Raw genomic sequence first — 15,241 nt, 5'->3', positions numbered from 1 at the left:
CATTAGAAGGTACAGCAAAGTTACAAATGAGAAGCAATACAATAAAATGGCTTTTACAGGTATTTGCGCTTAGAGGAGAAGCAGTAGAATAAACAGACAGATCATAATGGAAGCAGCTAGAAGGTGGAGCATTTCTTCTCCGTATGAAAGTCTCCTCGGGTTTGATGAGCTGCTTAGCTTTTGGCTTAGGAGGGCAGTCTCTGTGGGAGAGTTATTTACACTCTTCGCTCGGGCCCCTAGAGATTATCGTTAATCTCAGACCCACCCAGTTTTACATTGGTCTGTGGTCTCTACAATTTGCTTTCCACTTCACTTGGAAAAACTAAATGCATAACCTTTAAGTCAACTAAAAGAATACAAAACTCCACAACGGATCTACAGGGATAAGGGACTTGGTACCAACAGATACCGTCACCGTTTCTCAAACTCACATCACCTGACTTTTTCCAAAATGTCAACTGTCAGATGAGAGCACCGCTCACGTCTGGATGTTGTCCGTGCCATTTAATGGCAGCATATAAGTCCTAATTGTGAGGACAGTGAGGAGCTGCAAGCTGAAGAAAGGTCAGAGATTTTTCCTATTCTCGTTAGCCAATATCCTTGACCTTGGACACGATCAGACCCCTATTGCGATTTATTTTTTTCAATCCCATGTTTTTCCTAGTTATTTGAGATGTCAGTAAGAGGGCAGTGTTTACCAGTCTTATTCCAATCAGCGAAACAGCTGCATGCTTTCATAAAATGAGACAAGCAACATGAAAATGGACAGACACATTCTAGGTTGTTTGTTTCTCCATATGGGTCATTTGTGGTCTTCTGCCTTCTTCACTGAAAACCATTTGCAATACATAAGTAGTGTGGCAGACTACTCTGAGAGAATCTAATCAGACCGTTCAATAGTGACCTGCAGACAAAAGCTGGAGGCCAGATCCTTTTCCACGGTGACAGGAAAGCTCGGTGGACAGCACACAGCCCATAGGCCATTATTGATTGGAAATGGGACAGCACTGTCCTCCCAATGTTAGTGGGTCTGAATATTATTGTGCATTTCAAATTTAAAGAACATGGCTAGGTTTAAAAATTATGCTTACTATATTTTATAGATAAATGTCACTTTGTAACCAAAACAGGCAGACAGGACGATGGGCGGCTATTTAAAGAGCTTGATTTCATTATGTGGAATTACTGACGTTTCTGTATACAGAGAGGGACGTATCTTTCAAATGGAGCAGTATCTGAAATAGTAAGAGTAAAAATATATTCGTCACATAGAGCTCCACACCTGGGTGTTTCTCAGCTGACAGCCCCCCCCTTGGTGTTCAATGATGCATGCAGGGCTTCACAGTCAATTATCTTCAATACCACAGTGATTTCACCATACTCTAGTAATGTCCCTCATTTGACATACATTTCTTTTCTTTTTTTTCTTAAGAAAAACATCAAACGATTGTGCTTTCACTAGGTCAACTAGTACAATGGTAAGAAAAAGTGTATTCCGCCTTCATGTCTTGGCTTGTATGATTACCTATCATCTTCCTATAGCGCATCGCCTAAAGGCAAGAGTCAGTTGTTGAATATTCACTGGCAGTTAAAGTATTAAAATGACTTTCAAAGTGTACAGTTTCAGATTTCAAATAACTCTGCTTGTCAGGTTGTGAAGTTTCAAGGAGAAAATATGTAGCAGAAGCAGGAACCATTTTCACAGGGGAAGGAAAACACAGATTTTGCGTGTGGGACACTCCATTCAGGACCAAGATATATTGTTTTCTCTGTCATTTCACAAAATTCATAAGTGATTAAGTATCCATGACATCCAGAAATAACATAAGTATAGTCTTAAAGTATAATGAACCATAATTATCAACTAAGAGCAAAAACTTATTTCACATTTTCCGTTCATAATGTCAGGAAAATTAACACAAACAAACACAAGTAACCTATGCAAAAAAAAAAAAAAAGCACCTGAGAGAAAAACATTTTCAACTACGCCCTGTGTTTTGAGTCTTGACCAAATCCACTAGCAACCTCAGACTTGTAAAGATATAGGCTTACATATAATTGTTCAAATCCTTAGGCATTTTCTGAGCAAACAAAAGTTGCACAGTATTGGAAACCAGGGAGAGTTAGCAATGATGGTATCTTCAGCTACTTTGTCGGTCTGAGAACATGACCCCAGAGTTACCCAAGCTCTACAAACATAAAACTAGCGTTGTAAATGTAAATTGAGGCAATTTCCAAAGTATTTTTCTGCTACAATAGCCAACCATGACTCAACAAATTAGAAAGCTAATTTGGGACTGTGCTCAAGTATCACACAGACAACATAGCTGCTTATAAAGCCCTTGTAATTCTGTTAATTGTATTTCTACCATAAGCTGCAGCTGAAAAAATAAATACAAATATATAGACCTGCGATCTTACAAGATTTTCAAAAAGTTTAAATCAAATGTATCAAGTATTTAAACCTCCTACCATGAACATTCAACAGGGGGAAATGCATACATACTAAACTTCTTTGCTGAGGGTATTTCTGTTCTTTCAGCAACTCCTTATTAAAAAAAGCAAACAAAACGAACTTGTTGGTTGGGGAGATTTAACCTGGAATCGGATTGCCCCACATGAGTTGAGAGGCGCTCACATCCTCTTCTATTGTTGTGCAATTGCTGTTGAAGCCTGACCAAAAACATTTCCAGACTGCAGGATTTGAATTAATGTCACATTGTAGAGGGCAGTGGATTTCAAGGCAGTGCCATGGACATTTTTTTTGTCTAATAACAGCCAGGCTGCGCTCCAGGCCAATTGCAGTTCCAGGCCACTTTGCAACACGACTTCTTTTTAAGCCACGGAAAGAGAAGAGGGGGGGAATGGCGGGAATAGAAAGAAAAAAATAATAATCAAACAAGGATTTTGTCAGGAACATCAAACTACAGCTCTATAGCACTCTCTATGGGTTTAGAACTATACAGGCCTTTATATTAGCTCAAGTTAAAAGACAAAACTCTATTAAATTTCAAATTGTATTGGGGTAGGGGGGTTGTTTAAGAAAAAAGTTTGCTTTAATTGGCTTCTATGAAATCGTAAAAGGCACAGTAGAGTTAATAAGAAAGTGTAGATACTTTGCAACATCACAACAATGTTTTAGCCTATCTGAGTCAGGGACAAAGACAGCTGAGTTTATTCTGCCTTTATTTTCCTTGCTTATTTAACATTACTGAAATAGGAACACGTCTCATTTCATTAAAGAGAAATTAAAAGCACCATATTAGTGGCAGAGAGGGTGGGGTAGCTCAGAGGATACAGCTGTTAAAAAGAGGTGTGATCCTTTTAATTACACAGAACCAGGTTATTAAAAATGTGAAAATTATAATTGTGTTGTTCTTTTAAAGTATTAGCAACAGTTAATGCCCTTAAGGTGTTTATATGTGCCAAGGGATGAATAATAGTACAATTTACATTCAAATTGATTTGCAAAGGTGACCTAATTCCTCTGCTTATTTGCTTTCTAGGCTACACATCCTACAATCTTTCTATCTCCCGTATGACTGCGTATAATGCCTCGTAAAATGCATTACACGTGTTCCGTGACAGATTTGGTAAATGATATCATTTAAACATATTTTCCAGTCCGAAACAAATGCTAAGCTTCATGCAGGCCTGTCTAATCGCTGTACTTTTATCAAGTGCTTTCAGTTCACAAAAGATTGTGTATACAAACCATGGAGCCGGCTTAACTGTGGGCGTATGCTAAGTATTGTGACTCAATGCTAGTAAAGTTACTTAGGTAATCTAGGGAACAATTATAAACAACATTACACAATAAAGCCCTTTGCTAGACAAAATTAAAGTGACATTATCAATAAGATGTCTCCCTCTAGTGTTCTGATGTTGTGACTGCAGACACAGACCAATCATAGCACAGGGCAACTGCAACAAATGGTACCAAATAAACTTCAAAATCTGAATTAGCTCCATAAATATCTTCATTAAGAATTCCCTCCACCTAAAGGTCTCAGTTAAATATATTATTATTACAACCACTTCAAAACATTATATATAGTTTGTCCATTTTCTGTCTAAAAGGCATATAGTAGAAGTAAGCACAAAAACCTGTCAAACTCCAAGTAAGGGTTTTAGTCTAACTGATCTGATATGTTCTACAATAGGAAACTGGAGCTGTCATTAAAATTCCAGAAACACGTCCCATTTAGGTTGTGACTGCTTTAGGAAATACCTTCTTTTCTCTCTGCCAGGTATTGTCTTTCACTGGCTGGTGGTGTATTGGCAGAACGTGTGAAAGAAGAATATGGAACAGAGCGGGTTGTTGTGGTATGCACAGTCAAGTGCCAAGGTGGAAGTCCCTGCACAATGGAGCTCCACTAAGACACCCTCCTTTAATAATGTTGTGTGTGTGCGATCTGTCATAATCGGGATATTCAAATGAAGGGGTCGTGATGTTTGGATTGCCAATTCATCCCAATAGGACACATCTTCCTTATGTGCTGTCATTTCAGAGGACACCCAAAACAAATAACTGGTTTATCACAAAGGAATATAAAAGAACACTGTGTACAAGGAAATCCATAATGTAGTCCATGGATTATGGAATGTGGTTATGGAGAACATTGAGGAAAATGGAGCCCATAGCTACAACCCACACGTGATCCTCTACAAAGATTGACTTAGAAAGGTTTCCATTAAAGTCTGGATATTCATGAGTATGCTATAGAGGCAAGGGCAAATCTGAGACTTGGGAACCTTAAGGCTGGGTGATTTTTCTTTCAGCTGATTGCATTGAACTTCCACACTGTGTCTCAGCCTTAAGCCTTTCTCAGTAAAAAGCTGTTTTAACTGCTCTGTGGAGGAGATTTGTACACAGCTACCAAGACTGTTTTAATGCTGCCAGGATCACAGCTCATATCTGATATCTGGCTCGACACTCAACTGCGAAGGAAAATCATTCACAACAAGGTTGTTTTCTCTGTACACACAGGAGGAATTCAAAAAGGCACCAATAACAGATAGTATCATCACTGGGTTTTATTTATGCATTTATTTATTTATCTTTAAGCAGGCTTAGAGGCAATAAGCCCAGATACTCAGGTGCTTTCATGCTATTGTAAAAAAATGTCCTTAAGATATAAATGCTTTTTTTTTTTTTTTATTCACTTGGCAGACATACCTTTTCATTTGGCAGACATGATCTTTAAGATATAATGATCATTTTTCTAAATGGAACAGAAGATGTAAAAACAGAAACATCTTCCTACCTGTTTTGTGGTCTGTGTTCTGTTACCCTTTGTCTGTCTGCAGAGCTGGGTGGTTCAGACACTTATGGAAAATAAATTATTTTCGCTCTCTTCGTTCAGTGAAGTGTTAGCAGCTGTCTACAACTGTATTTTGTCTGGATAGGTACTTAATAAATAGGTCAAATGTTTTACAGATTATGAAGAATAAATGTTCTGTTCTGTGTATAACTGTAACATTATTCATTTTCATAACCAAGCTTCAAAACCTTCACTGTCATTAAAAAACAACGATCTGTTGGAAATAGAAACCAACACAGTATATCTATCCACAATGGCTAATGTCAAGTTTTCTTCCAAATAAATATTAATAATTGATAGAAAATACTGATTGAACTGTTTTTAAGAATTTACAAAAAAGACAAAAAGATGATAAATATTAATCTGCTGTATTTTACAAGTTGTAGCTTGCATACTGTAGCTGCTTAACAAAATATGAGTCTTTAGAAACCAGAATTTCAAACTTACTGTAGCTCAGTTAATAGAACAAGCCCACTCACTCTAATGGCAAGTATGGACAAGCTGATTAAGAGAAGAAACACTAGTTCATATAAATGGAAGGCCCCAATAGTATGAATAGTAGTGAATACCAGGGCTTACCGTTCAACAGCCTGTCAATCACAGGAACATTTCAACTTTTTGTTTATTTGTTTTAAGTGAAATCAAGTCAAATTAAAACAAGGATTTTATTTTCTTTTTTTTAACACCCAACCTTTTTTAATGTTTCTGTGACTCTGAATGAAAGTGATGACAGGCCAAGAACAGTTTGGTTAGCTATATAGCAAACAGCAAATGTGAGTTCCTGGAGGATTAGACAGCTGCTGGCATCTGTTAAATCAAAAGAAAGAGCATCTTTTAAGCTACAATACCACATAATTCCGGCACATTTGGTCTAGGCTTTGACGGATATAGTGTTTTATATTTTCATACTTTTTAATAATGCTACACAGCATCTGTTTTTTACACTAATTCAAAGAGTGGATTCTCTTTTTGACATTTAAAGCACTCACTGAAAGAGCCATTATTAAAAAAAAAGGAGCTACTAGTTACCTTAGTGTTTTCTACAGTTCTATACATTAGAATAATTTTCAAAACCCTAAGGAAAGAAAAATCTTTATTATGTTTTAATTTAGTTTTAGTTTTTTACACAGCCCCGAAAAAACATACTGTTTATCTTAAAACACAAGTATTGCCACTTATATATATATATATATTAAAGGTATTACTCTCATGAAAAGTTTTTTTTTTTTTTATATATATATATATATATATATATATATATATATTAAAAAAAAAAAACTTTTCATGAGAGTAATACATTTAATATATATATATAAGTGGCAATACTTGTGTTTTAAGATATATATATATATATATATATATATATAAAAAAAAAAAAAAGAGAGTAATACATTTAATAAATGTATTATTCAGGCTCATCAAAAGAATTGTAATCCATGCTGTTAATACTTGGAGCTGCCTTTAACTCTCCAAACATCAGTATACAAAGTTATACAACAGCCCAACATCTTCACACCCATATAACCACACTCCAGAAATAAACAGTAACAAACATCACAAACATCACATCAAAGATCAAAGGCCAGCAGGCACAATAATTCAATTAAATAAAATTATTGTATTAAAAAGTTAAAGTAAGCCCTGAAATTTGCTTTCCTAAATCTGGTGAAAACAAAACTATCAACAAAAAATATATATATATATATATATATATATATATATACTTTCCCGCTGTAAAAAACGCACGGAAATGTCTGTCACAAAACAATGCATGCCGAGGTCAATGAGATGTAACACAATCTCGAGCTGTTTTGTTCTGTTGATGTAATGACCCTGTAATTAGACCATGAAAAATTCATAAGTGTGATCATCTAACACAGCACTCTCAATGGAAAGCCTTTTACCACTCCTGCTATCAAAGACCTGCACACCTGGTCAGGAAACACAAAGGACTCTTCAACTTCTCTGCGCCAAACCTGTGTGGCAACTCCTTCACAAATCGATGTCTTAATTGATGCATTATTTTGTTTCCCATCATTTTATTTGACTCATTGGCTCTCACGGTACCTTTGCTGACAAAATAAATAAGGGGCTTTAAACTAGAGGAATGTAATTATAATGATGGGTGTCATTATCATCAACCTTCCTAGTCATCTAAACATGTGCAACTAGTGCAAAATCACACCTATCACAGCTTTTATATATCTATATAGATATAGATATAGATATACCCACAAACTGTATATAGGCTCTGTAGTTCAATTTCACAAAACAATCCTAGACGTTTTGTGAAAACAGTCCTTGACTTCATAAGTAAACCTTTTGTTTTGATCGGAAAATAACTATATTAATATTATTTAAATAATTCATCATTACATAGGAACAAAAAAGGAGTACTGTGGATTTTTTAATATTGTTTACCATGTTTCCGAAAGCTAGGAATAGATTTGAAAAGATTTTGTTTTAGGTAAAGTAGCTTAAGTGAATATACTAGACTGTGTTGTATTAGCTGAAATGTAACAAAGATATTTACTAATCAAAACAGCTACAGCACACAGAGGTCCAGTTGAGCGCCTGGGGTTTGCTCGGATGTGGCAGCACTGTCTTCCAACAGCTGGCATGAAGGGGGGGGACAGATAGGTGCCAATTCCAAACAAAGCTTGACTGTATGAAGTCCCACAAACATAATACAAGTGCAAATGTTAAGGACCCGCCACACTTGTCCTGGGGAGAAAATGACCTTGATTGTGCATTTTGATGGCAGTGTAACAAACATTTTGAAACCAGCCCTGTACAGAATGTCTCCGGGAACCATTTGTCTGGGCTCCATAAAGGAACTGACCAATTTGGCTTGCAATACAATCATGTCATAGGCGTGTCGTTTCCTAGGACAGTTTTTATCTGATTTTTTATTTCTCAGTTTGGACTATGTGCACTGCGAAGGGTTGTGCGAAGTATCCTATTAATGTCATAGTTTCACATGTTACATTCTTTTAGTCATCGTGGCATTAATGCAGCTTTTGTTAAATCTTATATTAATTAGGTGGGAGATGCATGACAATACTATTTCTTAGCTCATGGGAGGGCATTGTGAGTGGAAACCTTTTGACGCTGATTGTACTATTATTGCCGAGTATTAGGCATGGAGAACATATTTTGAAATATGCTAAACAAACTTCAGTTACACTTGATCAAAATCACATACATTTGGAGACAACTGTTTAGCGACTGTACACCCAGGCATCACAGCTATGTGCAAAAAAAAAAAAGTACTAAAGACTAGTCACAAAACATCGCATTTCCAGCATTGCAGTTGCCACAATGACGAATAGTTACTGGAAATTCAAACAGCATGGGCGACTGAAAAGGCATGTTACGCGAATCTGCTCATTCTTAAACGAATTATTTTAAAACAGCATTGCTAAAATCACTAGTTTGATCACGAATTGGGGCTTACCTGCTTGATAAGGAAACCGTTGCTGCAATCTTGGTTGTGTTCATTTGGTGTTTACGAGACACAGACAGACACCGTGCGTCCTTCTTTGCAGCAGCAGCAACAACAACACACACACACACACACACACAAAGTTACTTTTGTTTCCCAGCAGTGGTCTACATGTGATGCATCAATGAAGGGTGTTTGCTGCGGACTTGATTGGGGGTTGTGCACTGTTACAACACCGGTAACATCACTTTCACCGTAGAAAAAGCCCTTCCCGCGGCCTGGACCGGTGCAGGTTTGACTCTTCGTGTCCAGGCAACAGTGCAAGCGGCCCGGCTCCCCTGCAGTTCAGACTCCGGAAGAGAGGGGGTGCAGGCGAGCACGGCGCCGAGCGGGGTTATTCACTTCCGGGTTGGTCAACCGATTGATTTGTTAATTAATTGTGATATTAATTTTATTATATAACAGCACATACATTACCTTTATTATTTTTGAAACCAAAGTATAACTAGCTGACATTTTTTTTAAATCGCTTAAACGGATACAGTTGCACACCAATATTTGTCCAAAGGAGAATTCAAATTAAAAAAAGATCTATAATATTTTACTTGCTGTTGACTATTTTACGACAAGGATAGAGGACATCTCATTCATTATTGTTTTTTTCTTTAAAGCGTAGGCGTATTTAAATCCATCGGGCTGGCGACTGCGCGGTGGATGTTGGTTAATGTATTTCTCAACTGTTGGTTTGCAGGGAGAGGTCGAAAAGCGATTCTGAAATATAAACTACATGTCCCACAACACATTGCGTTTGTCGGCGCATGCGGCGTAGCTATTCTTTTGGACCCCGTGATCAGCTGCTGCATGAAATAGAGGTCACCCCCATTCTATTGCATTTGAAGTGGGAGGACGGTTGTTGTAGGGAGAAGAAAAGCAGATATGGTGAGTGAGGAGATGCTGTACAGATTTACATGCATTTTAATTCAAGTAAACCTGTTTAGATTTGTAGTGTGTCGGTTCTGAAGAAGGTCGTTTATAAGTTAATGTATGAGTGAAGTGAGTAGGCTATGATTTATTTAAGCCAGATATACATCAAGTGAAATGGGGAAACTCGAGTTTCTGACATCTTGAATTGCACTGCATAGGACATACGTGGCTCCCAAAGATATGTTTTCAATTACGTTTTTTTGTGCGTGCATTTTATATAGAGCTCGCTGGCGATTTTTATGCATTGTACGGTTTCCTTAAGGAAGGTCTAATGTTTGCACATTTTAAAAGATTGAATCTCTACATCGTGCATTCTTTGACAACCGCAAGCTGCGCAACCGCTATGCTTTGCGTTATTTCACAGTGCATTTTTAACGCTGTCTTTTAAAGCTCATTCTTGCATTTTATTAACTCAAGGTGACTCGATTGTAGGACAACTAGGATGTTTCTACTTCCGTATTGAACTCGATTGATTCTGTATATATTGGTCTGTACATATTATGAATGTACTGTTTCTTTGCGCCGAATGATGAATTGATGCCAGCACCGTTTTTAAGGCATTTGCAACCCGTTAATACGTGTCTTTACCGTGTCCTCCTTGAGGTAATGCCGGAAAAGTGTTTTCTATTTATGTGAACCCCTCCGCCTACCTCTTGCGAGCTACGCATTTGATCCGTGCTTAATTTATACTCTTACCAGTCTCCCACATGGTATTGTTAGATCATTGAGGTTTGCATTTGTTTTCTTGTTGCAGTCTGACCCCATTAAGGTTTTGGTGACCGGCGCTGCTGGGCAGATCGCCTACTCCCTTCTGTACAGCATCGCCAAGGGAGATGTCTTCGGCAAAGATCAGGTAGGAACCGGAATCCATCTTGCTGATCTGACTGATCATCTATTCAAAAGAATATTTAAAGTAACTAACAAATAAGCTACAGGTAACTAGGTGCTGTAGCCAAGGTTTGTGTCCATGAAGCCAAAATAGATGCTTGTTTGGTCCACTTTCAGATTAATCAACTGCTTTGGAAATGGTCATTTGAACTTGTTAAGCAGTGCAAGGGTTGGTTTGAAGATCTCATTCACCTTATCATGCACTGCTCTATTCTTATCTGCCCCATGTTAGGCCCTTATCCTTGTTCTCCTTGACATCCCTCCAATGCTACCAGTCCTAGATGGAGTTGTGATGGAACTGCAGGACTGTGCTCTCCCACTTCTGAGAGGTATGATCATGGTGCCCAGGGCTTGGTGCTAATTGTACAACGCATTGTAATGCACCGACTTGACAGTGTTGGCGGTTGTTGTACGTTTCTGTGCAAAAACAAACAAAAGGCAAGCATGCTTTGAAGGCTTTTAAAATAAGGCATTTTAAGTGTGCTGGTCTTACTCAGTCTTGCTTGAAATGGCTGGCAAAACGTCTGTGCTGAAGCCCTAAAGCAAAATACTGTTTCTAAGAACACAGTGGAGAGGTGTGTAAAATTGGAGGGCCCTGATTGGTCCTCACTTGTGACATCGATGAATGCTGCGTTTTGTGCAAGGTATTACCATGTTATCAACTCTCTGAGCCCTGGCTGAAGTTCACCCTGATAAGTGATTTATCATCACTTATCAGAGTGAAGTACATCGGTTGGAATCTGTGAACGGGGCCGTTTTCCTAATTAATTTTGCTACATTGGTCATGTTTAAACTAGTATTTTCCATTAAACTGACGGGTTTTTCTAGCGTTTATCTGAAATCCATGCTTCAAAAAAATAGACCTACCTACCCCTTCTCGGTTGGTTTAAAGGACATCCTCAGATTAAGTTTACAGTTTACAGTTTACAGCTCAGATTCTGAATGAAGGTCTGTGTTCTGCAGAGGTCATTCCCACTGACAAGGAGGAGGTGGCATTCAAGGACCTCGATGCTGCAGTCCTGGTGGGATCGATGCCAAGGAAGGAAGGCATGGAGAGGAAGGACCTATTGAAAGCCAATGTGAACATTTTCAAGTCCCAGGGTGGTGCTCTGGAGAAATATGCTAAGAAGACTGTCAAGGTGACCAAGACTAATGAGGCTGTGGGGGGGGCAGCCGAGCTGATTGCTTGTTAGATTGATTTTTCATGTGGTGCACACAGCAGCCTGTCTGGAAATCCGGTTTCTGCAGTGCGAGCAAGAATTCCTCAGGTTACTTCCTGCAGGTTTTTAATTTTAAGAAGTCATTTCTTCTCTAGTAAACTTGCTTTAATTTTGAAGTATTAATTTAAGTAGCATTCTAAAACTAGTTGTCTAGCACTTATTTTAGCTTTTTCTTGGTTAATTTTGAAGACCAGTAACAATCTTGTAAATGTGAAAATTTGTAATGATTGCCTGAATCCATTGGCATCAGGGGAGACGCCAGGGTATCTCCTCCCCCATTCCTCTATCCAGTCCCTGGCAACAGGAAGGAGGGTGTATATTTTTCTTCCTGTTGCAGGCTTTTTTTATATGAAAATATGCACAGATCAGCAATGTACCCCAGACTTAAGCATACGAGGGGAAATGTCTTGTTTTCTTTTCTAAATTGAAACTTGCATTTAAAATTTGTTTACTTGAAAATGGTTGGAGTTATGGTGCATCTTTTTTTACACTATTCAGTTCTAGTATAAACCAGGATTTGATGAAGTTTCTCAACTTGTTCTGTGTAAATTCAATAGGCAATTGTATTCTAGGCCCTTTCGTGACCTGGACTGCAAGAGTTTCCAATTAAGCTTTTTGTTCTTTCCAGGTCCTGGTGGTTGGAAACCCTGCAAACACCAACTGCCTGATTGCCTCAAAATCGGCTCCATCTATCCCAAAGGAGAACTTCTCCTGCTTGACTCGTTTGGATCACAATAGGGCCAGGTCACAGGTGTGTGGATTTGTAATGTCAAAATGTGCCCGGTGATATAACCTTGTAGTTTAAAACTTGTTCTGAGGGGAGATTTGTTCATAAATCTGTCCTGCCACCATAGAAGCTAAACAATCTGGTCCCGTCACTGAGTTTTGGCCTCTGTGCAGGTTGCAATGCGGGTGGGAGTTTCTGCAGACAATGTGAAGGATGTCATCATCTGGGGGAACCACTCCTCCACCCAGTACCCTGACGTTCACCACGCCAAGGTCTCCATTAAGGGCAAGGAGATCTCCGCATATGATGCAGTGAAGGATGACGCCTGGCTCAAGGGAGACTTCATTTCTGTGAGTCCCCCACCTGAATAACTCCTCAGTTACCAGATAGACCTCCTATGATTTATTTAAATGTTCTGCTCTCAAACCCACTGTGGAAACTCCTTTCTCTGTTCTCTTCATCGTCAGACGGTGCAGCAGCGTGGGGCTGCCGTGATCAAGGCCCGCAAGCTGTCCAGCGCCATGTCGGCTGCCAAAGCTATCTGTGACCACATGAGGGACATCTGGTTCGGTACTCTCGAGGTTAGCAGGCTTTTGCTGAAAGATATCTTGTGGTTCCAGCCTCCTTGATTTAAACCTGAGCTGTGCCCTACAGGAATATGGCAGTGTGGAATGGAGGCTGGTCTTCAGAAAATCCTAAACCTCAAATTTACCTCCTGTCCTTAACCCTGTGATAAAATGTAAAAGTGATAAGGCTACACAGCAGTGCAAATTGATTTTCGTAAAGCAACTGTATTTACAGGGAATCCGCTTTAAAGTTGAACTTTCTTAACCTCCCAAGCACAAACTTGAAATTGGTTCTTCTGCCTCTTTCAGGGTGAGTTCATCTCTATGGGGGTGTATTCTTCTGGAAACTCCTATGGTGTCCCAGATGATCTCATCTACTCTTTCCCTGTGACCATCAAGGTAAGGTCACAAACTGGAAATTGTCCTTAAGCAGGCAAACCCAAGTGCTTGGATGGGTCTATGTGGATGTTGTATGATCAATAGATTTCAAAGCTCCAAAATCTGAGGGGGTCTTCTATATTAATTTTCCTGTACAGGACAAGACCTGGAAGATTGTAGAGGGCCTGTCCATCAACGACTTCTCCCGTGGGAAGATGGATGCCACCGCGGAAGAGCTGGTGGAGGAGAGAGATACCGCCGTCTCATTCCTGGGAGTCTGACTAGGACCCAACGAAGCAACAACACAGCACTTAGAACCCCAGAAACTTCAATGTCGTCTGTAACACCAGCAGCACTGTCCTTTATGAAGCTTTACCGGGCCTTGTCTGAAGACACTAGAGTGATCTTCGTAATGCACTAGTCCTAAAATCATTGTATAGGTGACTTTAAAAGTACAATAAAAAATTAAATGGAACATACCTTACATGTTTTTTATTTGCTTCTAATGGTGATCCATTAGTTTCCTTCACACCTGGTACCTTAAATCTACAGACTGGAGGTGATGTTTGTCAGACTTGTTAAAATAATTCTATTTGGAATAAAGTTGGTAACCCTGAGATCTGTTTTATTTTAAAGATTGCTTTTCACAACCAACACTAACTTGTTCTAAATGGTAGTAGAGGAGAATTGCCACATGAGGGCAGTATTTACTGAAACTACTGGCTTGTACTTTCATTTCAAGTCATATATATAGATTTTTTTTGGTTTTAGGATAGCCAGATTTTTAATCTTAAGTTGAGTAATCAAGCTAAATGGGGGTGGCATTTTATATTACTTTCAAATGAAACCTGACCTTGCTTACGGCAAATGCACTGCAGCCCTCTCTTAATGTGTTCATGGGAATTGGCATTGCTCCTCTATTTTAAGAACTGCATATAACAAGACCAATTGGGACTTGCATGCAAGAGAATCAAATGCTGTTTGGGCACATTCACAGCAGGAGTTCACTAGAATTGGTGACACCAGCAAACTGCAAAGACTTAAATTGTACCAGTCTCTGTTTTCATGGAAAGACATACTGCAGCTCTATAACTGCCTTATTACTGGCAATCAAAAAAGCACAGTCAGACCCCTTGAGTCTTACACACACAGCATTAGAATAACTTAAAATAAGAGATTGTGAGATGATGTAGCTACACATTCTGCTTCATAAATGAGAACAATGTGTTTGCGTAACCTGTTTAGTTACGGTTCATGTGTTATCCAGCGCTTTGTTCAATTAATCATGTGGAAAAACTAAAATGAAAGCACAGCATTGTAATTGGAGAGCAGTCTCATCAGTATGACAGCCAGGCTGCCGTGACGAGTTGTAAAAACCTCAAAATTCAGAGGCATGCAACCAAGACTCTAAATGATGCACAATACTAGTATAAAGAGTGACATAGTGTTTCAGATCTGAGCACTTCAGTTCCTATCCTCAATGCAGAAAAGTATTTTATGTAAAATATAAAACACTTCATTTTTTTTATATCAGCTGAATACAAGGAAATCTGAGTGACTTGGCAGCCAGAGACCGTACCATGCAGTTATTTAGCAATCTGAGCTTTTCCTTGGAGCACAATGTAAATTAAGTGGAACAGCACAAGTATTAAAAGCAATTTTCACTTTCATGAATCCAATGCACCTTTTGTGGTCTATTTCATTAATGA

General features: G+C 38.7%; 2 protein-coding genes across 3 annotated transcripts in view; one reads left to right on the top strand and one right to left on the bottom strand.

The window, feature by feature from the left end:
* Positions 1 to 9,355, bottom strand: part of wdpcp (WD repeat containing planar cell polarity effector) — a 71,057-nt gene extending 61,702 nt beyond the window's left edge. The window contains exon 1 of one of the 2 annotated variants that reach the window (XM_066696855.1): positions 8,782 to 9,355. The gene's annotated coding sequence lies outside the window, so the exon portion shown is untranslated. The remainder of the gene's footprint in view (positions 1 to 8,781) is intronic. The other variant, XM_066696854.1, reaches the window with a different exon arrangement.
* Positions 9,356 to 9,586: 231 nt separating this feature from the next.
* Positions 9,587 to 14,149, top strand: mdh1ab (malate dehydrogenase 1Ab, NAD (soluble)). The gene is made up of 9 exons (XM_066696835.1): positions 9,587 to 9,708; positions 10,508 to 10,606; positions 10,874 to 10,970; positions 11,605 to 11,780; positions 12,490 to 12,612; positions 12,762 to 12,938; positions 13,056 to 13,169; positions 13,464 to 13,553; positions 13,691 to 14,149. Exons 1-9 carry the CDS (start codon positions 9,706 to 9,708, stop codon positions 13,811 to 13,813), a joined length of 1,002 nt encoding a protein of 333 aa, XP_066552932.1. The 5' UTR covers positions 9,587 to 9,705; the 3' UTR covers positions 13,814 to 14,149.
* The last annotated feature ends 1,092 nt before the right edge of the window (positions 14,150 to 15,241 follow it).

Source organism: Amia ocellicauda, chromosome 23, assembly GCF_036373705.1.
Source record: "Amia ocellicauda isolate fAmiCal2 chromosome 23, fAmiCal2.hap1, whole genome shotgun sequence".
NCBI lineage: Eukaryota > Metazoa > Chordata > Actinopteri > Amiiformes > Amiidae > Amia > Amia ocellicauda.
The sequence above is the reverse complement of the archived record's forward strand: the minus strand, read 5'-3'. Positions and strand labels throughout refer to the sequence as shown.